The sequence below is a fragment of the Ceratotherium simum genome, chromosome 7, assembly GCF_057802395.1.
Source record: "Ceratotherium simum simum isolate JZ-2026a chromosome 7, ASM5780239v1, whole genome shotgun sequence".
Classification (NCBI taxonomy): domain Eukaryota; kingdom Metazoa; phylum Chordata; class Mammalia; order Perissodactyla; family Rhinocerotidae; genus Ceratotherium; species Ceratotherium simum.
Window position 1 is genome coordinate 23,213,184 of NC_141906.1, and position 27,740 is coordinate 23,240,923.

The 27,740-nt window shown below is 41.0% G+C and overlaps 2 protein-coding genes across 3 annotated transcripts in view; one reads left to right on the forward strand and one right to left on the reverse strand.

The window, feature by feature from the left end:
• The window catches only part of LOC147916583 (uncharacterized), a 171,760-nt gene extending 146,162 nt beyond the window's left edge, over positions 1-25,598 (reverse strand). Inside the window, exon 1 of one of the 2 annotated variants that reach the window (XR_015552675.1) lies at positions 25,354-25,597. Coding sequence is in view for 1 of the 2 variants with exons in the window: in XM_087433281.1 (XP_087289407.1) it covers positions 25,354-25,598 (245 nt within the window). In the remaining variant the exon portion in view is untranslated. Of the gene's footprint in view, positions 1-25,353 lie in introns of both variants that reach the window. The other variant, XM_087433281.1, reaches the window with a different exon arrangement.
• A 72-nt stretch (positions 25,599-25,670) lies between these two features.
• MRPL17 (mitochondrial ribosomal protein L17) lies at positions 25,671-27,153 on the forward strand. Its single transcript, XM_004418378.3, has 3 exons — positions 25,671-25,894; positions 26,178-26,246; positions 26,590-27,153. Exons 1-3 carry the CDS (start codon positions 25,721-25,723, stop codon positions 26,863-26,865), a joined length of 519 nt encoding a protein of 172 aa, XP_004418435.1. The 5' UTR covers positions 25,671-25,720; the 3' UTR covers positions 26,866-27,153.
• Positions 27,154-27,740: the final 587 nt, after the last annotated feature.

A 27,740-nucleotide genomic window follows, 5' to 3' on the forward strand; every position in this document is an offset into this window, starting at 1 on the left:
CTGCATCAACAGTATGATATAGGTAATGTTGTGATTTAAAGGTAATTTCAAGAGAATTAAATGAAATAAAGGTGAAACACCTGTTCCAGTGCCTGGCATTTATTCAGTCAACATTTATTAAGAAAAAGAAGCAGCATGGTAGTGGTTAAAAGCATAGAGTCTGGTATCGGGTTGTCTGGGGTTGAAATCTGGCTCCTCCACTTACTAGTCTTGTGATATGGGCAAGTTATATCTCCAACTCTGTATTTCTTCAACTATAAAATGGGGATTATAAAAATGAGCTTTTAGGAAAATTAAATTTGATAATTCCTGTAAAATCAAGAAGAATAGTTCCCGGCTCTGAAGCAGAGGTCAATAATATTAGATATTTTGGAAGGAGGAAGAAGAGTAGAAGGAAAAGCAGCAGCTGCTTCTGGCACCTTCAGAGGTCTTACAATCTAGTGTGAAAACCAACCCACATATACCTGTGACGTAGCATTACAAGTGCTGTGATTGATCAATGAGCAGGGACATTGGGGACCTCAAGGGAGAAGTGACCGATAGGACCTGAAAGATGAGGGAGTCAAGAAAGATAAGTCGGTGTGAAATGGTTTCCAGGTCAAGAGGGGAGGTTAAGGAAGGTCATGAAGAGGCCAGATAGTTACAGGTCAGGAATGACAAAGAATTCAGCGTCACAGGAACATGGACAGTGAGGAACAGCAGGAAAGAGATACGGCTGCAGATACAGGCAAAGATCATAGAGAGGAAAGGCTGGCATGCCAAGATTTAGGCCCCTGTGCAGGAGAAGATCCAGATTTCATGGGGCCTGAGTTTACACAATTTGAAAGGCTTTCTTTAAGAAAAAACAAACACACATAATTATAAATCCAAAAGTAGGTACAAGTCTTATAGAATAATAGAAAATTAAAAGACATATCACATTGTTTTTTAATGGGTAGGACTAAACTATAGTGCCTAGGGATGAACACTGGGCAATAAAACTATAAAGAAACACAAGCAAGCAATTAATGTAAAAGTCAGGAAAGTGATTTCTATTGAGGAAAAGAAGAGGATTAAAATTGAGATGGGGCACTTAAGAGAGGCACAGAGAAAGGGAGCTGATGAGTTCTATAGTTTGACCCAAGCAGTGGTTACAAATGTGTTTGCCTTCTTGTTTCCTGTATTTGTATTTTATTTCCTCTAAGTAAGATTTTTAAAATAAAATAGAATTAAAGATATAATATCAAAAAAGAAGTGAGGAGGGCTGGCCCTTTCACCTAGTGGTTAAGTTCGGTGTGCTCCACTTTGGTGGCCCAGGTTCAGTTCCTGGGCACAGACCTACATCACTCATTGGCAGCCATGCTGTGGTGGCAACCCACACACAAAATAGAGGAAGACTGGCACAAGTGTTAGCTCAGGATGAATCTTCCTCAAGCAAAAAGAGGAAGATTAGCAATGGATGTTAGCTCAGGGCGAATCTTCCTCATTAAAAAAAAAGAGCGAGTAATAGCGGGGAGGAAGGTGGCTAGGCCAGGGCAGAATGAAAGGTTTGTTGGGTTCCCTGGGCAACAGCTCCCTAATAGCACCCAATGCCATTATTGTTTCTAATGCAACCTAAGGAATTTGCATTTATTCTAAGTCAGAAAAGGTGTGAACCAAGGCATGTTCTCCTGGGAACAAACTCCCTAATAGTTTAATTATCTTTGGTGATTTCCCTTTGAACCAGGGGAACAATCATTTTTATCTCATAATTCACATTGTGATTCTCATCAATTCCTCTGTGGTAGACACAGAAATGTGCCAGGCAATTCCTCCTTCAAGGAAGCACTTGCTGCCCAGCTGAAGTGAGCCAAGTCAGCAGCCAGTCTGTAGCTGTCAGATTCTTCAAATCTGCCTCAACTGTGGAGAGCCTCTTCACCTGAGGTCATCTCCTTCCTGGGGCAGCCTGCATCCAGTGACAGAGTGAGACAGAATATCAAAAAAGACCCAACCCCTGTAGCCTGACACGAGATGCTCTGATGGGCTACACTTGCTCCAGAGCTCCCAAGAGGTTTGTGGGGCCTGCATCACAGTTCAACTTCTTCCTCTGCCAAATCTGCTTTGGCCCCCTTTCAACCCCACAGGTGTTGATCCCTAATAAACATCTTGCACCTCACACTGTTTCAGCATCTGCTTCTGGAGAAACCAATCTGCACCATTCTTTAAGGCCTTGGTAAAGATGGCTACATCTAAATGGATTTGAACAATGGGGTTGTGGAGAATACAGAAACACCGCAAAAAGGAAATAAGGACTGCATAACATCCCTACACTGGTAGGAAGAGAGCAGCATCCTTTCAAGGGATGAGAGAATGCAGGCCTTCCAAAAGTCACTAGCAGTCAGGAAAGTGAGCAGTAGCCCACAGCCCTGTTGAGAGCAGTGGAGAGGAGCACGACACATAGCTGCCAGATGGGCAACTCATTAGTAAGTAATAATTAGAAAACAGAACACTGGAGCGTGAGAAAAAGAGAAGTAAAGCTGATGAGCAGAGCAAGAATAGATATTGTTTTCTTCATGGTCTTGGGGGTGGAGTTGAGAAGGGTGGGGTCAAGTAAAGAAGCCTAGGCCTTGCAGATGCATTCCTTAGGAGGAATGAGGTGGAGATAATAGTTAATTGAGCCAAAACAAGGAGCCCTGCCTCGGTCCCATGTGCTTTGGGCTGAAACTATTCCTAGAAGAACTAAAGCTTTACTATCCCATATATGACGGAGGCACCTATGGGTGCAATTGCAGGTTCCTACCCTCCCCCACAACATTCTATCTGCCAGGTTAAAGCTATAACATTTACCAAAAGCCTTTCTTGCCTTAGCACCTAGTTATTCTGGGTCTCTGGAGTCACAATGAAACCAGAAAATGGGAATCTTAATGTGGGGCTTACAAACTCAGAATAGTAGCCTCACAAGCAACTACTGGTCCTATTAAGAGCATTGCAGATCCTCTCAACCACCAATTTTCTTGCTGTTCCCCTGCCTCCCAGTCTAACTCTAGCTATCCTTTGTGTTTTCTGAGGATCCTAGTTCAACCATCTGAATTCCTGCTGAAGCTACATGCCCTTCTCTTACCACCAGATGGTGGTAAAGTGCTTTATTATATCAGGATAATTCTGATATATTTCTTAACTTCTCTGTTGATGTTTGGGGCCAGATAATTCCTTATTGCGGGAGAGTGTCCCATGCATGAAAGGATGTTTAGCAGCATCTCTGCCCTTCACTCATTAGATGCTAGTAACACTCCTTGCAGTCATGACAACCAAATGTGTCCAGATATTGCCAGCTATCCCTGGGACATTTGGATTGCCCTGGCTGAGAACCACCATGCAATGAGACCCTGAAGGGTTTTGAATAGGAGAGAGAAAGAGAATCAGATTTTGATGGAATTTTAAAAATTTTTTGTTTTTTTACACAATAACATTTATTCACTGAAAAAATTTCAAAAATGTGGAAAAACATAAAAAAGGAAATTAAAAACAAACAAAATGCCACCCCTCAGATTAATTTCTGCAAACATTTTAATGACCATCCTTCCAGGCATATGGACACATAGTTAAATATGCACAATTCTGCATACATGGTAATGTATAGTTTGCATACTTTCTTATAATCTCCTTTTCCACTCAAATCTACTATGAACGTCTTTTGAGATCAACAATATGGTCTATTTTAATTAACCAGGTCTCTACTGGTAAGCAACCAGGTTCCTAAATTTTCACTATTATAAATAGCACTGAAATTAACATCTTTATACATCTTTGCACAGCCTGAGACTGACACTGTTTCACACACAACATTTCTGCGTGTCCAGAACTTTGCCAGCACCTAGAGCTTTAAAAAATGAATTAGACATAGATCTTGTTCCAAATATGTAATACAGACTGGTAGGGAAAAAAGAACACAGGACAAAATAAAATGTGATAAGTGGCACAGAAATGCAACGTGGAAATGTTGGAAAAGATGAAGAGAATTATAACTGATTAGGGGTCAGGGATGGGTTCACAGACATGGGCCTAGAAAGAGTCGATATAAAAGTTAGTCTCAGCTCTTTTTCCTTCAAATGGTTGTTTATAACAATCATTTGTTTACATGCCTATTTCCCTATTTCCCCTGCTCCCCGTGTGCAGGCCAGGGCCAGCTTTTCTCTATATACCTTGTACTTGTCACAGGTTCTCGTACTTAGTGAATCTTCAGTAAAGGTTTCCTGAATGGGGGTATTTACTGGAAACTTTCCAGCCTGGAGAGCCTTCTCCTAAAGAGAGAGAAGGGAGAATCACGTAGGAGCAAGTGGGCTGTGGATACAAGTTTAAATTCCCTCCCAACTTCTCAAACTCAAAGATAGGCCAGGTAACAGGGATAGGAAAGAGAGGGGAGAGGAAGACAGAAAGGTAAATTGATATGTATTTGTCTGATCCTCTCTTTCCTCTTCTGAAAAGCTTATCCAAGAAGTCTGAATGAACCTGCAGAAGGGCAATTTGAAATGAATCCTAAGGTTTACACTATAATTCAGATGATGTACAGTTAGATGTCACTTAACAACGGAGACACATTCTGAAAAAAGACATCATTAGGCAATTTTGTCATTGTGTGAACATCATAGAGTATACTGAAGGGGAACAAAATTTGCCACCCTAAAATGTTTCTCTTTAACATGAGGACTATTTTAGTCTGCTTGTAAGAAATAAGACTCAGAAATTTTTTCTTGTTACCTCCTCCTTAACTGCCTGAAAGAATTTGGGTTAAAAAAACCTGTCTCAGGAAGCGAGCTATCAACTTAGCAGAACTACGTGTAGACAGGGAGGAACCTAGAAAAGCCTGTTTGTTGGGCTCCCTTCTGTGTTCTGTTTCTGTGTAGCCAAACACTTGTTTTCCAAACATTTGCTCCTTTTCACCTGTGAATTGACTTCCTTCCCTCCGAAGTCTCTGACTCTCCCCACCTCCAACATCTTCTTTTGTCTTCAGCTGAGGATGGTACTGACACTAAGGTAAGGGCTTCAACCATTTTGGTGAGTTACTCAGTTTTCCTGGGTTTCTCCCGTGTACACATGATATTAAAGTTTTGTTTGTTTTTCTACTGTTAATCTGTCTCATGTCAATTTAATTCTTAGACCAGCCAGAAGAACCTAGAAGGGTAGAGAAAAATGTCTTCCTCCCCTTTAGTACTTACACAAACCTGGATGGTATAGCATACTACACACCTAGGCTGTATGGTACTAATTTTATGGAACCACTGCCATATATGCTGTCCATTTTTGACCAAAATGCTGTTATGCAGTGCATGGTTGTACAGAAATATTTTACTCTCCTATTTTAGTCTATAATCTAATATCCCTCCCAAATCCCCATCTACTGGTTAGCAGGAGAAAAAACTAACTAAATTTTCGATCTAGTTTAAACTTAATCTAATCTGACAATTTAAATATACTTTTAGGAAGTATTTGGTCTCTATTGGATAAAATAATGCTTGATCACTCAGAGAGCCTCTCCTTACCCTGTCTCTCCCCAGTGAATGGTGAAAAGCATGCTCCTGCAGTCTCCTGGCATTGAGAAGGGACTCTAGCCTCATGCTGGTTTTTTGTGTGGTGGTGGCTGCCATCTGCTGGTCTCTGGATCATGGTCCTTTGTGTAGCCAATTGCTGAACATTCTGCAGGATACTGCTGCTGAATTGGCTATAGATAACATGGGGTCTAGACTTTTCACAGGGAAATGTTTCTGAGTTGCTGATGCTGTACCAAGGATTCTGCTGGCTACAGAACCCTCAATTTATTGCCACATTCTCCATCCAGAAAGTTAGTGCAGCAGTCCACAAAACTTGATGCTTAAGTCAATTTACTCCGCTATGGTAGGTCTATGACAGCCCACTGGTTTTCAACTGAGCATCCACAGCACACAAAAACTCAGGGCATCTTTGTAAGTTAAACCTCAGGGCCTCCCTCTACCTGACCACGTGACTACATACTTAATTTCTGTGACTGAGTCCTAAAGCTGATACATGGCAAAATCCATTTTGGATATCAAAGACTAATATTACCTCAGTCTTATTTCTTTCTACATTCCTCTGTAAAAAATTCTAATCTCCCTGTTAACAAATGAATGCCTCTGATGGACTAAGGAAAAGCCCTAATCATGCCTTCTTCATCCACATCTTCATCCCCAGTTTTGTTGTGTCTGATGACTACAAAGCCTGTGTTTTTCTCACTTCACCTCCAGACCTTCAGCCTGGAAAGGTTGAAGAGGTTTGAAGATTAGAGGGAGAGACACCGGAAGAAAACTGCCTGGTCACATCACATCATACTGGTCTTGAATTCTCACAAAAACATCCTTATTTATTTCTAAAATCCCGTCATCATAATTAAGAATCAGACATTTTGGAAGCTTGACCATTCATTCAATACACATTCACACAGCACCCCATTATGTGCAATGTACTCTGACAGGTGCAATGTGTAACTCACTATTTGTTTCCTATTGCTGCTGACAAACTACCACAGACTTGGTGGCTTAAAACAGGATTAATTATCTTACAGTTCTGGAGGTGTAAAGTCCAAAATTGGGTCTTATGAAGCTAAACATATGTGGCAGGGCCACATTCCTTTTGGAGGCTCTAGGGGAAAGTCTGTTTCCTTGCCTTTTTCAGCTTCTAGGGGCTGCCCACATTCCTAGGCTCACGACTCTCTTCCATCTTCAAAGGCATCAATAGCCAGTGAAGTTGTTTTCATGCTGCTCTACCTCTGACTCTCCTGCCTCCCGTTTATAAGGACCCTATGATTACATTGGGCCCACCTGGATAATCCAGGCTACTCTCCCCATTGAAAGATCTTTAATTTAATCACAACTACAAAGTTCTTTTTGCCATGTAAGGCAACATATTCACAGGTTCTGGGGATTAGGATGTGGATATCTTGTGGGGGGTGTCTTTATTCATCAATACACCCACCCAGAGAGACATAAGTCCTAGTGAGTTGGAAGGCTATAAAAGATGTGGCTAGATCATCATCATGACAGAGTGAGCTTTCCCCATAGACTCTCTCCCAACAAGACACAAGAAAAATGACATTCGCATATCAATAAAGGGCACTGACACAACATAAAAAACATCTGAGAGACCCACACAACAGTACATCTAGATGAAGATGAAGGTGCTGGAACCCCTGGAGGAAGTGGGGAGAGGTAAGGAGACATCCTCTCCCTCCCCATTCGATCTGTGACTCCGTGCCTGCACAGCTCGGGGCGGGGGGCAGCCCTCTTCGGGAAAACCATTGCTCTCCAAGTTCCTTCACAGCCTGTGGGAAATTCCCACACAGAGGAGATGGAACTGTTGCAGGGGTGCCATCAACATCTGAGCACCCCAGGAGAGCAGATAGTGAAGGAAGAACAAGAAGCCCCTGAGATCCGGCAGGCAAAAGAGAGAGCCCCTCCCCGCTGCACGGCCAGTGCTTCAGCACAACCGGTTGGCCAGAACGCCCATGGATCACAGTGGGCTCAGAATACACAGCCCTTGACACCCACCCAGTGGTGGCAGGTGGAAACTGCAACCAGATATTTTTAGGATGAGGAAAAACAAGCCAATATCAGCAGGCATGATGTAAAAATATATTAAATCTCCAGATCAGAAGGAAAATGACAAGCACCCAGAAATCAGTCCTGAAGGCACAGAAATTTATAACCTAAACAACATAGAATTCAGAATAGCTATGATAAAAAAGCTCAATGAATTACAAGAAAACACAGACAGACAATTCAATGAAATCAGATATTTCTTCACAAAAGAGATTGAAACCATGAAGAAAAACCAATCAGTAATGTTGGAGATGAAGAACACAATAGAGGAGATAAAGGAAAATCTGAAATCTTTAAAGAACAGAGCTGACAATATGGAGGAAAGAATTAGCATTATTGAGGACAGGAATGCAGAAATGCTCCAGATAGAGGAGGAGAGAGAACTAAGACTAAAAAGAAATGAAGAAATTCTCCAAGAAATATCCGACTCAATTAGGAAATGCAACATAAGCATTATAGGTATTTCTGGGGGAGAGGAGAGGGGAAAAGGAACACAGAGCTTGTTCAAGGGAATAATAGCTGAGAACTTCCCAAATCTGGGGAAGGAGCTGGAAATACCAGTGAATGAAGCCAATTGATCGCCTAAATATATCAACATGAAAAGACCCTCTCCAAGGCATATAGTAGTAAAGCTGGCAAAAGTCAATGACAAAGAAACAATATTAAGGGCAGCTAGACAAAAAAATAAATAACATACAAAGGAATTCCCATCAGGCTGTCAGCAGATTTCTCAACAGAAACTTTACAGGCTAGGAGAGACTGGAATGATATATTCAAAATTCTGAAAGACAAAAACTTTCAGCCAAGAATACTCTATCCAATGAAAATATCCTTCAAATATGATGGGGAAATAATAACTTTGTCAGGTAACCAAAAGCTAAGAGAGTTCATTGCCATGAGACCTCCACTACAAGAAATGCTCAAGAAGGCCCTTATGCCTGAGAAAAAAAAGAGAAAGGGGATACAAAGCTTCAAGCAAGGAGAAAAATAGGTAGACAAAATCAGAAAAATTGCAGCTCTCTGTCAGAATAGGTCAGCCAACACTCAATTATAAAAATCAAAGATTAAAGGAAGGAAGACACCAAAAATAAATATAACCTCATCACTTTAAACACACACTCACAATACAAGATGGAATAAGTTGTGACAATAATAACTTAGAAGCAGAAGAGGGAAGGGATCGAGTCAACTTAGGCTAAGGAAATAAGAGGTCATCAGATAATGGACTATTTCACCCATGAGATTTTTTATACAAACCTCAAGGTAACCACTAAACCAATAATCAGAACAGAGTCACATACAATAAATAAAAAGAAGACTAAAAGAGTCATCATACAGAACTACCAAACTGAATTGGTAGTCTGAAACACACAGGACGAGAAATGAAGGAAATGCAAAAGAACCAGAAAATGAGTGAAAAAATAGCAACATTAAGGCCTCATATATCAATAATCACTCTAAATGTAAATGGATTTAATTCTCCAATCAAAAGACACAGAGTGGCAGGATAGATTAAAAAGCAAGACCCAACAATATGCTGCCTCCAGGAAACACATCTCAGCCCTAAAGACAAACACAGGCTCAGAGTGAAAGGAGGGTAGACAATACTCCAGCCTAATGGAAAACAAAAGAAAGCAGGTGTTGCCATACTTATAGCAAAGTAGACTTCAAGATAAAACAGGTAATGAGAGACAAAGAGGGGCAATATATAATGATAAAAGAGACACTCCACCAAGAAGACATATCAATTATAAATATATATGCACCCAACACAAGAGCACCAAAGTACATAAAGCAACTATTAACAAACCTAAAATGAGATGTTAACAACAATACAATAATAGTAGGGGATTTTAACATCTCACTTACATCAATGGACAAATCATCCAGACAAAAAGTCAATAAGGAAATAGTGGAGTTAAACGAAAAACTAGATGAGATGGACTTAATAGACATATACAGAGCACTCCATTCAAAAACAGCAGACTACACATTCTTCTCAAGTGCACATGGAACATTCTCAAGGATAGACCATATGTTGGGAAACAAGGCACAAAGACTAAAATCATAACAAGCATCTTTACCGACCACAATGCTATGAAACTAGAAATCAACTACAAGAAAATAACTGAGAAAGTGACAAAGATGTGGAGACTAAACAACATACTACTGAACAACAAAGGGATCACTGATGAAATTAAAGGATAAATCGAAAAATATCTAGAGACAAATGAAAATGAAAATATGCCATACCAACTCCTATGCGAAGCAGCAAAAGCAGTCCTGAGAGGGAAACTCATAGCAAGACAGGCCAAACTGAGCAAACAAGAAAAATCCCAAATAAGCAACCTCAAACTACACCTAACAGAACCAGAAAAAGAAGAACAAACAAAGCCCAAAGTCAGCAGGAGGATGGAAATAATAAAAACTAGAGCAGAAATAAATGAAATTGAAACCAAAAACAAACAGTAGCAAGAATCAAGGAAACAAAGAGCTGGCTCTTTGAGAAGATAAACAAAATTGACAAATCATTAACCAGACTCAGCAAGAAAACAAGAGAGAAGGCTCAAATAAATAAAATTTGAAGTGAAAGAGGAGGGCCAGCCCTGTGGCTTAGCGGTTGAGTGCGCACGCTCTGCTACTGGCGGCCCAGGTTCGGATCCCGGGCGCGCACCAACGCACCGCTTCTCCGGACATGCTGAGGCCGTGTCCCACATACAGCAACTAGAAGGATGTGCAACTATGACGTACCACTATCTACTCGGGCTTTGGGGGAAAAAAAAAAGAAAGAGGAGAAATTACAACAGATACCACAGAAATAAAAAGGATTATAAGAGAATACTATGAAAAACTATATGCCAATAAATTGTATAATCTAGAAGAAATGGATAAATTCTTAGACTCATACAACCTCCCAAAACTAATCAAGAAGAAATAGAGAATCTGAATAGACCAATAACAAGTAAAGAGGTTGAAACATTAATCAAAAACCTCCCAAAAAATAAAAGTCCAGGACAAGATGGCTTTTCTGGAGAATTTTACCAAACATTCAAAGAAGATTTAATACCTATCCTTACCAAACTATTCAAAAAAATAGAGGAAGATGGAACACTTCATAACACATTCTACAAGGCGAACATCACCCTGATACCAAAGCCAGACAAGAACAATACAAAGAAAGAAAATTACAGGCCAATATCGCTGATGAACACAGATGCAAAAGTCCTCAACAAAATATTGGCAAATCAAATACAGTAATACGTTAAAAAGATCATAAACCATGATCAAGTGGGATTTATACCAGGGACAGAGGGATGGTTCAACATCTGCAAATCAATCAATGTGATACACCATAGTAACAAAATGAAGAATAAAAACCACATGGTCATCTCAATAGATGCAGAAAATGCATCTGACAAGATCCAACATCCATTTATGATAAAAACTCTCATCAAAATGGGTATAGAAGGAAAGCACCTCAACATAATAAAGGCCATATATGACAAACCCACAGCCAACATCATACTCAACGGGAAAAAACTGAAAGCCATCCCTCTGAGAACAGGAACAAGACCAGGGTTCCCACTCTTGCCACTCTTATTCAACATAGTACTGGAGGTTTAGGCCAGAGCAATTAGGCAAGAAAAAGGAATCCAAATAGGCAATGAAGAAGTGAAACTCTTGCTGTTTGCAGATGACATGATTTTATATATAGAAAACCCTAAAGAATCCATCGAAAAACTACTAGAAATAATGAACAACTACAGCAAAGTTGCAGGGTACAAAATCAACTTACAAAAATCAGTTGCATTTCTACAATAACAAGCTAACAGAAAGAGAACTCAAGATGACAATGCCATTTACAACTGCAACGAAAAGAATAAAATATCTAGGAATAAATTTAACCAAGGAGGTGAAAGACCTATGCAATGAAAACTATAAGACATTATTGAAAGAAATTGATGGTGACATAAAGAAGTGAAAAGACATCCCATTCACATGGATTGAAAGAATAAACATAGTTAAAATGTCCATACTACCTAAAGCAATCTACAGATTCAATGCAATTCCAGTGAGAATCCCAATGACATTCTTCATGGAAATAGAAAAAGAATACTAAAATTCATATGGAAAAATAAAAGACCCCAAATAACTAAAGCATTCCTGAGAAAAAAGAACAAAGCTGGAGGCATCACAATCCCTGACTTCAAAATATACTACCAAGTGATAGGAATCCAAACAGCATGGTACTGGTACAAAAACAGACACACAGATAAATGGAACAGACTTGAAAGCCCAGAAATAAAACCCACACATCTATAGACAGCTAATCTTCAACAAAGGAGCTAAAAGCATACAATGGAGAAAGGAAACTCTCTTCAATAAATGGTGCTGGAAAATGGGCAAAAGACCTGACCAGACATTTCTCCAAAGAAGATATACAGATGGCCAATAGGCTCATGAAAAGATGTTCAACACCATTAACTATCAGGGAAATGCAAATCAAAACTACAATGAGATATCACCTCATGCTCGTCAGAATGGCTATAATTAACAAGACGGGAAACAAGTGTTGGAGAGGATGTGGAGAGAAGGGAACTCTCATACACTGCTGGTCAGAGTGCAAACTGGTGCAGCCACTATGGAAAACAGTATGGAGACTCCTCAAAAAACTAAGGATAGAACTACCATATGATCCAGCTATTCCACTGCTGGGGATTTATCCAAAGAACGTGAAAACACCAATGAGTAAAGATACATGCACCCCTGTGTTCACTGCAGCATTATTCACAAATCCAAGACTGTAAGCAACCTAAGTGCCCATCAAGGGATGAATGGATAAAGAAGATGTGGTACATATACACAAAGGAATACTACTCAGCCATAAGAAACAACGAAATCCAGCCATTTGTGACAACATGGATGGACACTGAGGGTATTATGCTAAGCGAAATAAGTCAGAGGGAGAAGGTCAAATACCATGTGATCTCACTCATAAGTAGAAGATAAACACAACAAACAAACAAACACAGAGACAGAGATTAGATTGGTGGCTACCAGAGGGGAAGAGGGGAGGGAGGAAGGCGAAAGGTATGATTAAGCACATGTGTGTGGTGATGGATTGTAACTAGTATTTGGGTGGGGAACATGATGTAATCTATGCAGAAATAGAAGTATAATGATGTACACCTGAAATTTATACACTATTATAAACCAATGTTACCACAATAAAAAAAAAATTAAAACTCACACACAAAAAAATAAAATGACAGTCACAAAGGAAAAAATAAAAATAAATAAATAAATGGTGCTGGGAAAACTGGACAGCCACATGCAAAAGAATGAAAGTAGACCACGTTCCTTTGCCATACACCAAAATTAACTCAAAATGGATCAAAGACCTGAAGGTGAGCCCTTAAACTATAAAACTCCTGGGAGAAAATATAGGCAATACACTATTTGACATCAGTCATAAAGGGATCTTTTCGGATTCCATGTCTACTCAGACAAGGGAAACAAAAGAAAAAATAAACAAGTGGGACTTTATCAAATTCAAGAGCCTCTACAAGGCAAATGAAACCAGAATGAAAGTGAATAGACAACCCATAAGCTGGGAGAAAGTATTTGCAAATCATATATCAGACGAGGGGTTAATCTCCATAATATGTAAAGAACTCACATAACTGAACAACAAAAAAACAAACAACTTGATCAAAAAATGGGCAGAGGATATGAACAGATACTTTCCCAAGGAAAATGTACAGATGGCCAATAGGCACATGAAAAGATGTTCAACATCACTAATCATCAGGGAAATGCAAATCAAACTACACTAAGATATCACCTTACACCCATTAGAATGGCTATAATCACCAAGACAAAAAACAACAAATGTTGGAGAGGTTGTGGAGAAACAGGAACCCTCAATCACTGCTGGTGGGAATGCAAACTGGTGCAGCCTCTATGCAGTATGGAGAGTCCCCAAAAAATTAAAAATAGAAATACCCTATGATCCAGCTATCCCACTACTGGGTATCTATCCAATGAACCTGAAGTCAACAATCCAAAGAGGCTTATGCACCCCTATGTTCATTGCAGCATTATTCACTATAACCAAGAAGTGGAAGCAACCCAAGAATCCCTCGAGTGACGACTGGATAAAAAAGATGTGGTATATATATATATAACGGACTACTACTCAGCCATAAAAAAGACAAAATTGTCCCATTTGCGACAACATAGATGGACCTGGAGGGTATTATATTAAGCGAAATAAGCCAGAGAGAGAAAGACAAACACCGTATGATTTCACTCATATGTGGAATATAAACTAACACATGGACAGAGAGAACTGCATGGTGGTTAGCAGGGGCAAGGTGGTTGGGGGTGGGCACAAGGGGTGAAGGGAGGCATTTATATGGTGACTGACAAACAATAATAAACAACTAAAATTTCACAATGTTATAAACTATTAAGACCAATAAAAAAAGAAAAAAAGATGTGACTTTTTTTTTTACTTTTTTTAACTGAAATACTAAAAATACTTTTTTTTAACAGTTATACTAAAAAAGTATGCAGATTGTGTGCATATATCTCCATGAAATATCACAAAACAAACACACTGAGGTAACCATCATCTAGGCCAAGTTATAGAACATTACCAATATCCCAGAATCTCACCCCACCACCATCTCACCATGCCCTCTTTTAATCACTATACTCTCTCTACTCCAGAGATTCAACACTGTAGATTAGCTCTGTTTTTGACCAGGCAATTGGAATGATACAGTGTATATGTTTTGTGTCTGACTTCCTTCAGTCAACATTGTTTGTGAGATCTATGTTACTAAATGTAGCTGTGGTTAGTTAATTTTCATAATTGTATACTATTCCACTATATGACCATATTGCAATTTGTTTATCCGTTATACTATTGGTGGACATTTGGGTTGTTTCCATCTTGGGGATATTTTAAATAGTGCTTCTGGAAGCATTCTTGCACACGTCTTTTGTTGCATATATACACACAACTCCATTAGGTATGTACTAGAACTGTTGGGTCATAGTGCGTGTATATGTATCTTCAACTGCAGTGGAGAATACCAACCAATTTTTAAAGTGGCTGTACCATTTTATACCCTTACCCTAGCAACGTATGAGGGTTCTAGTTGCTTCTCATACTCACCAACACTTCGTATTATCAGTCTTCTTAATCTTAGCTGTTCTGGAATATGCAGCACTATCTCAATATAGTTTTGATATGCATTTCTCTGATTACTAATGAGGTTGTGCATCTTTTCATGTTTTATCGACTATTTGGATATTCACTTTTATAAAGTGCCTGCCCAAGTCTTCTGTCTATTCTCATTTTATATTGATTTTATAGTTCTTTACATATTCTGTGTGCAAGCCCTTGGTCAGTTATACATGTTGCGTACATGGCTTCTCTGCCATGAAAATATGCATATAAAATTGAATTTTAAGTGTCAATTGATTACTTATGGATTCAGTTATCATTTCCATTTTTGTTAGCACACGACAAAGTAAAACAAAATATTTTACAAATTTGTGATGTCTTAAAAATAAAGAATAAAATTTTTACTGAAAATACATCATCTGAGGAAATGGATGGGGCAGGGTTTTTTAATTAGTCCATCTATCCCTAGATGAATAAAACCCAAAGCTAAAATGAGACTGAATTCAGCGGAGATTAACAGCAAAAAGAAAAGACGGTATTGGGCCACTTGGAAGTACAGGGCTTAAAAAACTATACTAATTACTGTTGTGTAAGGCATTATTTACAGTAGAATCAGCAACATATTCAAGTAAATCTAAATCTCTTAAATAAATAGCAGGAATGAATAAATGCCCAGAGAATTAGTTGGAAAACGACAAGTAAACGACTTCAGCCCAAGGGAAAAAAGTGATATGCATCTGCAGTATCCAAACCTTGGTCAAAACCTAATGAAAGAACCTTATGATATACAAATTTTATTTCAATCAAGCTGTTTTTTAGAAAAGCTAATGAAAACATTTCTCCCATGAGTCTGAATAAATGTTCACAATTAATTTACCTTCAACATATATTGCTTTTCCTTTTAGGCGCAACATTAAACTATTGGAAATAAATATAAAATTTTCTGCTCCTAAGTCCTGAAATTATATGTAATAGTCAACTGAGACATAAGTGAATGAAAATACTCATTAAGCTTTTTCTCACTGAAATTAATGCAAATGTGGAGATAACACATTTTGTAGAAGATTATTTCACAGCATGATTTTTATAAATCTTAAATATTCTAATTTGAAGATAGATTAGATAGATTTTTTTTTTTACTCTGCGGACAATGTACCATAGTAAGATTCAAGATGGGCAAAAGAAATGGCTTTCTTTTTTAAAACAAGACGAGTCAATGTGAAATGTGAGGTGGGGAAGAAGAACCAAAATGTTATTTCTACTATAGACTTGTTCTTGGGCAGATCACTTTTAGAAAAGAGACATACGGAAGTTGAGGACCTGGTAGAAATTACCTTAAAATTATCCATACATGTGTATTTCCTGCAAAATCACTGTGTACCTGTTACAGAGCCCTAATGGACCAGTGACCCACAAGTGGGTCCTTTTGCCTGGAGCCGCTCGAGCCAATAGCATAAGACTGAGTTTGGAATAGCAGAACAGAAACTTTATTTGTTGATCAACAAATGGAGGAGGCAGAGCTCGTGTTCTAAAACACCTTCTCCCTGAAGGGAAGGTGAGCAGGGTTCTAATGGGATGTGAAGGCGGAGGGGTCTCTGTGGCATTCCTTGGGGCAGGGGCACTTGGGGCACGCGCAGATCTTCCCTTCTTGCACACAGCACCTTTCGCACACGTTTCCTTCTGCTCAGGGCACCCCAATGCCATCTTGGACCTTTCTGGTTTGGACTGGTTCTGCAGTGTGGCCATCTGGCCATGTTCTGCCTTGATTCCTACAAGCAAGTACCACTTAAAAACAAAGCATTACACATGTAAAACGTTTTAGAGACTTCTCTGGGTGACACACCCTCAGGAATGTGCATACTTTGGTTAAAGACAGCTTTCCTAGACTATAAACCCTATGAATGCAGGAACTGGGTGTGGTTTTTTTTCATTATTTGTGTTGGATATTTTCTGTTTGCCTCCCTAGATATACTCTCCATCATTCTCTGCCCTGGTCTGTACCCTGACCCTGGGCCCCACTGCCCTCTGGCATTTGGATGGGTTCAGTCAATGGGAAGCACCAGCAAAAGATCATAGGAAAAAGGAGAATGAGTTCTGGTTACTGATTCCCCTAGGTCCCTTCCTGTCCTGCACATTACCCCCACCACCACCACCATGTATCTCCCTTTACCTTGTATCTCTCCCATCTTAGAGCTACCCTCTCCAGCTTCCAGGAATTCCTCCCCACCCTTGCCCCGTCAGGCCTAAATACGGCAATGGCTCCAGTATTGCTAGCTCAGATGGCCCTTGTCCTTTTTGTAAATCCAACCCACGTCTTACATAATTCGAATGTGCTGTTTCCTGTCAGGACCTTGCAAATATGCAATAAATATTTGTTGAAGGAATAAGTGAATCTCTACCTCTCCTTTTTTTTTTTTTTAAGATTTTATTTATTTTATTTTTTCCCCCCAAAGCCCCAGTGGATAGTTGTATGTCGTAGCTGCACATCCTTCTAGTTGCTGTATGCGGGACTCGGCCTCAGGATGAACGGAGAAGTGGTGCCTCGATGCGCACCCGGGATCCGAACCCGGGCCACCAGCATCGCAGCGCGTGCACTTAACCACCAAGCCACAGGGCCAGCCCATCTACCTCTTCTAAGTCACCATCTTCTTATCTACACTATAAAAACTTCTTAACTGATTTTTCTGACTCTACTCTTGCTCGCTTCTAAACTAAAGAGATCTATTTAAAATGCAAATCTCATCTTGTCATTCCTCTACCTAAAACACTACAGTGGCTTCCTACTGCTTTTAAGACAGAGTTTAGGGGCCTGCCCAGTGGCATAGTGGTTAAGTTCACGCATTCTTCTTCAGCCGCTCGGGGTTCGCAGGTTCAGATCCCAGCACGGACCTATGCACTGCTCATCTAGCCATGCAGTGGCAGCATCCCATATACAAAATTAAGGAAGATGGGCACAGATGTTAGCTCATGGCTAATCTTCCTCAGCAAAAAAAAGGAAGATTGACAGAGGTTAGCTCAGGGCCAATCTTCCTCACCAAAAAAAAGAAAAGAAAAGAAAAAAAAATCAGATAGAATTAAAAAAAAAAAAGACAGAGCCTAAATTGTTAAAATTATTCATATGGCCATGCACAATCTGGCCCATGCCTCACTCCAGCCTAATGCTCACCACTTTACACGCACTCTTTCCCCTCCAGCCACAGGGAAATTTTCTCCATTCCATAAATGCCCCATGCTTTTTCTTCTGGGCCTTCAAACATGCCATTTCTTTCACTCAGAACACCCTTCCCCTACTTTTTCATCTAGCTATCTCCTGTTATCCTTCAGGTCCCAGCTTAGACACCATTTCCTCAGAGAAGACTTCTCCGAATTTCTTCCATTACATATCCTCACAAAAACCCATATTATCCCTTTCTAAGCTTGTAAACATATTTCTATACGTTTAATGTTTAACTCCTCACTAGATTACATACCTTACAAGAACAGTTATCCAGTGAGTCCCCAGTGCCTAGTCCAGTGCTTGGTACGTAGTAATTCAATACACACTAACTGAATAATGAAAGAAACTGGGGGTGGGGGTGGAGGTGCTGACTTGATGCTCATTACTGAGCTACACTGGAATTCAAATGTTGTTCTTCTCTTTCCAAGAATAGAGCTGACAAGAGAATTTCACATATTGAGGCATATGGGGTAACTATCTGGGTTCAAAACTGATTCAGCTTGAACTAAAAAGCCTGACTTATGGCCTATCAAACATACATTGTACATCTGCTCAACCATTAAAGTGAAGAATACACTCTCAAGATAAGAACGCATACTTCCCCTGCTACGCCCTGTTGGTAACATCCTATTGGTAACGCCCGGATTAGTCCCTTTCCTGACATCAGGGTCATGTTGACTTGCTAATTTGCAATTGAATACCTCTTTGAAAATTTGATAAAAATGTATCCTGGGTGTGTTTAATGTATGTTGTTCTAAAAAGATATAAGACTGTACTGAAAACCATGCTTCTCAGGAATGCTTTCACTTTCTAAGGCCTTCCCAGGTTATAATCCTCACTCTGTCTCAAGTAAACTCACCTTATTTCTCATCTATAGAATGGTTATTAATTATTTTGCGTCAACAGAGCTCTTGTCACTTTTTCCACAGGAGCCTTCCTCAGTTTCCTCACTTGCACAATAAATCAGGTATTCTTAAGCTGGAGGTCACAGATATACAAGAGGTCAATGAATAAAACTCAAGGGGTCCATGAACTTGGAGGAGAAAAAAAATGCCTTTACTGACCTGTTACTGAAATGTAGCATTTTCTTCAATTTGTGCATAGGCAGCAAACCACAATAGTATTAGTGGAAATCAAAGATATTTTTGTATCAAATTACAGTTGATATGAATACCTCCAAATATCATTCACGTTCATTACTACTTTGAAAAACCAAAGTCCTTATTAAACATACCACTAGGTAGGTCTTGTTATTTAATGTGTTAGTTAAAAAGCACATATTACAGGGGCTGGCCCGGTGGCATAGTGGTTAAGTTTGCGTGCTCCGCTTCGGCAGCCCAGAGTTTACAGGTTTGAATCCTGGGTACGGACCTATGCACCACTCATCAAGCCATGCTGTGGTGGCGTCCCACATACAAAATAGAGGAAGATGGGAACAGATGTTAGCTCAGGGCTAATCTTCCTCAGCAAAAACAGGAAGATTGGCAACAGATGTTAGCTCAGAGGCCAATCTTCTCACCTCTCAAAAAAAAAAAAGAAAAAAGCACATACTACAATCTTACCAATTTGGAGTGTTTTTTAAAATATTTTGATGTTTCAGTATAATTGATTTCCTTTTTAATCCTTTATAATTTATTTTACACATTTAAAAACATTTTCAGAAAAATAGGATTTGTAAGTCTTGGTCAAAAAGCACAAAAACAGTTTAAAACCCTTGGACTGGCTAAACAGCAAGGCTCCTTCCAAATGGATCCAGTTTACAGCTATTGTCTCCTCTGATGTTTCTACTGTCCAACTTCTATGTGGTTCAAGAGTTTCTAAAACGGTAAGTTAAAAAAAAACAACCAACTCCCAGTGTGAAGAAATATGTCAGCTAGGGTGAGAGAAAGGACTTAAAGCAAAAGCAAGTCAGATGCTTTGCAAATAGCAAATGTCAGTGACAAGTGTGACTTCACGCTCATAGGAAGAAGTGAGCCGGAGAAATCTTAATAATTTAGACTCAGAACAATTGTTTATCCTCCCCCTTGTCTTTTGTTTGATAGATAGTTATTGAGAATTTACTGTGTGGCTAGATACATTGCTTGTTAGCTAGCTTCCATCACATCTCAACACCAAATATCTTACTAATTATACCTCTGCACAGTACATCCCTTTCTCTGTGACCTTTTACTAAGTAAAGGTGAAATCATCAAGGGTCACAAACAAACAAACAAAAAAACACAAAATTCTCTTTTTTACAAACTTGTATCAAAAGACTTTAGGAAAAGAAATCACAGCACTAAGTTGGAGGTGGAGGAGAAGAGAGGGGAGATGGGATGCATGAGTCAGAGTCCTTCTCTGACCTTGAAGGACCTTATAATCTCAGCAGCAGGCAGTGCATCTCACTAATAATACAAGGAAATGAAGCAGGGAGGGGAAAGAACACCACATGAAGAGAGTAAGCCAAGTTGGAAACAGCTAGTCATCATTTCCAGAGGGAAACATCACCAGAGAGGGTTAGGCTGATTTCTATCCAAACTCATGTCCCTCCACAGTCAGGGACTACCTCAACTTTAGCTGCATATAGATCAGGAACTCATTTTCCTAAATTCAACTGCTTACAAGGTTTCTTGTTTTCATTTGAGATGTGTTTTATTTACTGTTTTCTTCAATATCCTAGTGATTCTAATTGTGAAAAACTATTTTAACTGAGCCTAATATGATCACAATTCCATCTGACACCAGAGACAGGCTCTGTCTTTGGCCAATCCTTCCCAGAACATCGGATCCAGAGAGTTGTTAAAACTCTGACCTGAGAGTAAAAAGATATCAAGAAAGAGCAAGTTCCTAAGATACTTCTAGACCTTCAGGATTCTAGAAATAGAACCAAAGTTGGCTTGGGTTCCAATCGACAATTGCTTTCCCCCAACACCACTAAATCCCTGATTGAGCACTTGCTGAGCTCCCTGAGTTGGCTCCCAGAACACCACTTCATGGAGGGTTCAGCAGAATAGGATGTAGTCATTCAGGGTAAAGGAAAAAGCTTGTTCCTGTACTCACAACACTTCTGACACCAAATATGTGGGTTTTCCACACCAAGTGATTCTCCAATTCTCTGCAGACACCAACAAAGTGTCCTATAATTCATTTCAGACATTTAACTTCCAGGAGTTAGCACAGACCCCACAGCTTAAGGACTCAGTCCCCCACTTCAGACGCCAATTGCAAGTCCCAGGTTGTCACCTATACAGTATTTCTAACCAAATGGTTATAAATTGGAGGTTCCCACAATTCTCTCAAGTTTGATAATTTGCTGGAATGGCTTACAAAACTTAGTAAAGTGCTTTACTTACTATTATGGTTTATAGAAAGCACACAGCTCAGGAACAGCCAAATGGAAGAGATGCATAGGGCAAGGTATGTAGGAAGGGGTGCAGAGCTTCCATGCCCTCCCAGCACCTCAATGTGTACACCAACCCAGAAGCTCTCCAAACCCCATTGTTTAGGGTTTTTCTGGAGGCCTGACTGGTTAAATCATTAGGTCACTGGTGATCATGTCAATCTCCAATCTCTCCCTTCCCAGGAGGAGACACAGAGGGTGGGGTGGGGGGTACTGAAAGTTCTAATCACTCTCATCACAAGGTTGGTTCCTCTGGTAACCAGCCCCCATTCTCCAAGAGTCACCTCATTAGCATAAACTCAGGTATGGTTGAAAGGGACTTATCATGAATAAGGAAAGACACTCCTTCATCCCTATCACCTTGGAACTTCCAAGGGTTTTTGGAGCTCTGTGCCACTAACTGGGATGAAGACCAAATACATATTTATTATATCACAATGTCAATGCAAATAATCAATAATCTATAAATCAAAATTGGGCTGAGTTTATTATATGAGCCTATCTGAGGACCATATAGCCCAGGAGAACAGCTTCACCCAAAAAAGGAAGCTCTCCAAAGAAGTGAAGTGTACAGCATAGTTATATACCATCTCAGAACAAGGAACATACATCAAATATGACAGGAATATCTCCTTTTACTATAGTAGCAAAATGTTTTGCTAGCACAGCAGGTCAGGGGTCACAAGATGAGTATAGCAGGTCACTGGTCAGCAGCTCAGTGGTCACAAGATGTACACAGTAGGTCAGTTTGACCCTTAGTTTCTGGGAAGAAATGCTTATCTTTAAAGAAATGCTGCTATGGGCAGAGGCACACATCCCTATCTTTAAAGGCATCATTCTTTGCTGTGGGATATTGTAAATGTTTAAAGCAGATGTACAACTCATGTCAGGCCATTCCAAAAAACAAGGTCAGGCTGAATTAGTTTTAAACCAAATGGCTTCCTCATGTACCTCAATATTTTAACTTTTCTTATTCATTCATCAACAACATCACACAGGGGTTCTCTGCAGTAGTGTGTCTAACTCCCTTCCCCTAGCATAAGCTATAAAATTGTATATATAAAATTTTTCTATAAGCTGGGATCTTTCCTCCTCAGCTGCCTCCCAGAACATTCTTGGGACCACTTTCCTCACCTCTGCCAGACTAACTATAGTCACTACCAATACCTCCTCAGGAGTTCAACCTGGACTCTCACCAGAGTTACTCCAAATCCTGGCTCACCAAGAACGCCCAGATCCATTTGAGCACTTTCCCTGGTGGCTCAATTGGACACTCAGAGCCAGTGGGTACCAAGGGTCAGGAGGTGAGAGCAGTGTGTCCCAATGCAAGCATAAGGAGGTGAATTGTCTGTAAAGAATTTTAAAATAGTAATAAAACTAACTAAAAGTCAATCTGATATTTATCTCCTTGCACAACAATGTTAAACAGTGTTAGTGATACACTAACCCTCAAACAAAAGTCTTTTGTTGGTCTAAGTTCTAAACAATTGCTATAGTTACTACTGAGTTATAATAATACAAATGTAGGCTTCAAATTATCACTTCTTTAAACTAATCCACTAAAAAATGTTTTATTCTACATGGAAGTTAATTTGAAGAACTATCAGTTACACAAAGATATATTACCTTTCATAGTAAATTCATAAGAATTTATGATCTTTCAAGTTCACTTCAGGTGCATTTTGGGACTCCAACCCTTCTGGTAGAACATAGCTCAGCTTCTAACACAGTAAATTTAAAATAAACAGTTTTGGGACCAGCCCAGTGGCACACCGGTTAAGTTCTCGTGCTCTGCTTCAGCGGCCCCAGGGTTTGCCAGTTCGGATCCTGGGTGCGGACTTACGCACCACTCATCAAGCCATGCTGTGGCGGTGTCCCACGTAGAGGAACTAGATGGATGTGCAACTAAGATATACAACTACGTACTGGGGCTTTGGGGAGAAAAAAGAGGAAGACTGGCAACAGATGTTAGCTCAGGGCCAATCTTCAAAAAAAATAAAAAGAAAACAGTTTTAGTTGTACGAGACTTTTCTGAGTTATCTTTTTTTATGAATGTGAAATTTCAGGTGAGATCAGACACAAAAATACTTGCAATAGCCAAAATAAGGCTTGAACAACATACAGTAAAACATCACGGTTTAAAACTGTTCCTTGAACACTAGCCCACAGAAACTGTGGAGAAAGCCATTACTATGCAACAACAAAATGTACACAAATTGACATAGAAAAAAGAATCCAGGGCCGGCCCCGTGGCTTAGCAGTTAAGTGCGCGTGCTCCGCTACTGGAGGCCCGGGGTTCGGATCCCGAGCACGCAGCGCCGCACCACTTCTCCAGCCATGCTGAGGCCGCGTCCCACATACAGCAACTAGAAGGATGTGCAACTATGGCATACAACTATCTCCTGGGGCTTTGGGGGAAAAAAAAAAGGAGGAGGATTGGCAATAGATGTTAGCTCAGAGCTGGTCTTCCTCAGCAAAAAGAGGAGGATTAGCATGGATGTTAGCTCAGGGCTGATCTTCCTCACAAAAAAAAAAAAAGAATCCAATTTTGAAGACTGCCAGAAAAAGAGACAAGAGATGATGGTCTTGTACCGCCAAAAAAATAAAGAAGGATAATGTTTGAGGCTGTATGTTTTCACCAAGCGGACATTCCTTCTAAAGCAACAGATCAAAATAATGTCAGTGTCAATGTACATTTTCTCTGACTTTTGCAAAGATGAAAATCTTCACCAATAGAAATAGTTTTTACCAACAGAAATTTATGATGAATTTTCTGATGACAATGTTTTAGTGAAATTTTTAATTGTGGAGATGATTGAAAGCTACAAGTATTGATCCCAAAGAAATAAGAACACGGACAATATTGTAATTCCTAGAATTTATTGTGAAATGTGATTTGTATAAATCTCTGCCTACATATCCGTATATTTAAGACTTTCCCTGTTTCTACATCTGTTGCTTCAGATGAAACAAACTTTTCAAATTTAAAATTAACAAGAAGTGTTCTCTGATCACCCTATGAGTGAACACAGTGTAACAAATCTAAGAATGCTATCTATTGAAAACGAATATGTAAAGAGGACTGTATTAGGTTCCCAGGGCTTATAAAACAAAGTGTCACAAACTGGGCAGCTTAAAACAAAAGAAATTTATGTCTCCTAGGTCTGAAGGCCAAAAGTCCAAAATCAATGCGTCAGCTAGGCCATGCATTCTCTGAAGGATCTGGGGAAAAATCGGTTCCATACCTTGCTCTTAGCTTCCGGTGTTCGCTGGAAATCCTCAGCGATCCTCGGCTGGCAAATGCATAACTCTAACCCCTGCCTTCTCGGTCAGAGTTCTCCCAGTGTCTGTGTTTTCACCCTGTATGCCTGACTCTGTTTCTCCACATGTGTTCTTTTTAGAAGGACACAAGGACACCAGTCACTTTGAATTAAGCGTCCACCCTAGTCCAATACGACCTCATCTTAACTAATTACATCTGCTATGACCCTGTTTCCAAATAAGGTCATACTGGGAGGTTGAGGGGGGCGGGTGGAGGAGATTGGGGAGGTTAGGACTGAACATATCCTTTAGGGGGAACACAATTCAACGCAGAGCAAGGAGCAATTTCGACAGTCATTGCAAATTTGCAGATGTTAAGGCTCAAAAACAGAAATTACGTTATTGTACATTAACACACAAATACGTTGGTATGCTTTCTCTCTTTAAAAAAAAAAGTGACGTAATTAAAAAATATTAATCCATTACGCTTCCTTTGAGCGCTGTAATTTTTCTTTAACTGGGACGACAATATGTACTTGAACAAAAGAAAATTTTCACTATCTGCGTTTCAAGCATTATCGTTATCCGTTCCATTTCACCACTACTACTGAAAATAATTTTGTTAAAAAGTGACTCGCTCAGAGGGTCTGACACGGAGGCCAGTCGCCGCGCGGGGAGAGGCCGACTACGAGACCCCGACCCCTCCGGGCGCCCCGCCTCAGATACTCACTTTCCCAGCAGGCTCCGCGGCGGGGCTTCCCACAGCCCTGCAGGCCGCAGGACACTGACGCAGCACGAGAGAAACCCGACGGCTGGCTCATCCCACGCTAGGGGGCGCCGGGTTCCCTGGCCCGACAGGGAGCGATCGCGGCGGCGTGGCGCCCGAAGGCCGCCCAGCTCGCCTCCTCCGAAAGAGGTCAACACCGCTTCTCCGCCCTCCCCCAGGTTGCCAACGAGGCAGGCTCTGATACTCATGCGCAAACACGTCCTCCACGCGCCTAGCTACGGCGCATGCGTCCTCTTAAAGTGGCCTTTCCGTAGCGTCTCCCGTCTAGTTTCCAGTTCCGGCCTCACAAGGGCGGGGAGAAGCTGTGGACATGCGGCTGTCGGTCGCCACTGCCATTTCCCATGGCCGCGTATTCCGCCGCCTGGGTCTTGGTCCCGAGTCCCGCATCCACATGTTGCGGAACTTGCTCACGGGACTGGTGCGACACGAACGCATCGAGGCGTCATGGGCGCGCGTGGACGAGATGAGAGGCTACGCCGAGAAGGTGAGGGGCGGGACCATCTGGTCCTGCGAGCGGGTCTGGCCTGAGGGGGCGGGGTCCGCCCTGGTAAGTCCTGCCCAAGGTCTGAATTCCCTGGTGTCCTGAGCTGAGCCCACTCCTCCGGCGCCTTAAATGGCAGACTGGTGATGGCCGCGGAGTTAGGGGTGGCTTGAATTAGAGAGATGCATTGCTAGTAGAATGAATGGGTTGCAGTCTGGCATTAGAGGAGCAAGATTGGCGCCTCGTTTCTTGCTCGGGTTGGATCAGTGATGTTGTGTCCTCACAGCTCATCGACTATGGGAAGCTGGGAGACACCAACGAACGAGCCATGCGCATGGCTGACTTCTGGCTCACGGTGAGTGCATCCTGTCTGCCTCCCAAATCTTATCCTTTGCTCCCTGAGGGAGAGGGGTTATTAGAGTAAGGGGGACTGGGCAGAATGAAGCTAAGTACTCACTTGTGGACAAATGTTGTGAACCAAATTAGACATGTGTGTGAATTAGTTGAATTCGATGTGACTATGAATCTGCATAATTGCCTGTGACTGACCCCCCTGTGTAACTTTGAGTCTGCCACATTATGGGGTCGGGGAGGTCTATGTGTGTGTGTTTGTACCCTGCCGTTGGGAGTGCTCAAAGTTAAATGTGTCTGCAGTGGTGCCTGACTCTGCTCTCTCCTGGATAACTCTCCCCGTCTAGGAGAAAGACTTGATCCCAAAGCTGTTTCAAGTACTGGCCCCTCGATACCAAGGTCAGAATGGGGGCTACACGAGAATGCTGCAGATCCCAAATCGGAGTGAACAGGATCGGGCCAAGATGGCGGTGATCGAGTATAAAGGGAACGGCCTCCCACCTCTGCCCCTGCCTCGCAGGGACAGCAACCTTACGCTCCTGAACCAGCTGCTGCAGGGGCTGCGGCAGGACCAGAAAGCAAGCATCCACAGCTCCCACACAGCTCAAACACCAGGGATTTAACTGGAGCCCAAGGGTGTATGGCACTCATCAGTGCCGTGATCACAGGCCTTTGGAGCACTTTTAATTTCTGAGAAGAACTGGAGCTCAAGTTGTAAAATGGACAACTTAATGGAGCCCAGAACCTTCTGGGAGCCAGAAAACCCTCTCTCTGCACAACAGATAAAATTCCTTGTATGAATACGTGTAAACTGATTTTTTTCTCTCCTTGGGATTTCTGGAGAATGAAAACTAGCCAAATGCTCAGTCTCTGTAGGCTAGTAAATTCACAGCGTGTGTTTCTGGCTCTTATCTGGGTTGTGTTTGATTCGCACAGTTTTGTTTTTCTTAATGCCAGTTTATATGGAGCGTGTGTCCTGTAATTCCAAACTCGCCCCCAAAGGTGATTGAGTTTTGACATCTAGAGACTGAGCCCCTGGGATTTCTTAGAGAAAGATTACTTCCTGACAGGGATAGGAAAGTGAACATCTAGAAGTGAACCTTCCATATAATCTGGTACCCTAGGAACCTTCAGGGAACACTACAACCATTCCTCTGTTTCTACGCAGGATCACATATTACCTTCACGTGTTCCCCTCAAGCCCTGAATGGGCCTCAGAGGAGAGGACCTGAGAACTCAGATGTACCACCATCCTGGCCAAGGGGGTAGAAGCATTCAGCAGAGGATATTGGACTCCAGGATAAGCTCCTTCCCCTGGGGGGCGGGGGGTAGGGGGGTGTCAAGGAGAGGGTTGAAGTGGGAGGAGGATTAGGAAGTTAAACCTACTGGGAATTTCCTGGAAGTTTTTATTGTTGTGAACTCTGGGAACTCAGAAAAGGGAAATCCGGCTTCAGAATGGCCAGAGCATATGAGAAGTAGGAAGCTCCTTTATATCTAC

What these genes read in the sequence shown, in the direction of transcription:
- MRPL17 (XM_004418378.3), top strand. Translation starts at nt 25,721, where the DNA reads ATGCGGCTGTCGGTCGCCACTGCCATTTCCCATGGCCGCGTATTCCGC. An exon ending in TGAGAGGCTACGCCGAGAAG is followed by an intron (nt 25,895 to 26,177) that starts GTGAGGGGCGGG and finishes GTGTCCTCACAG; the next exon opens with CTCATCGACTATGGGAAGCT. An exon ending in TGGCTGACTTCTGGCTCACG is followed by an intron (nt 26,247 to 26,589) that starts GTGAGTGCATCC and finishes CTCCCCGTCTAG; the next exon opens with GAGAAAGACTTGATCCCAAA.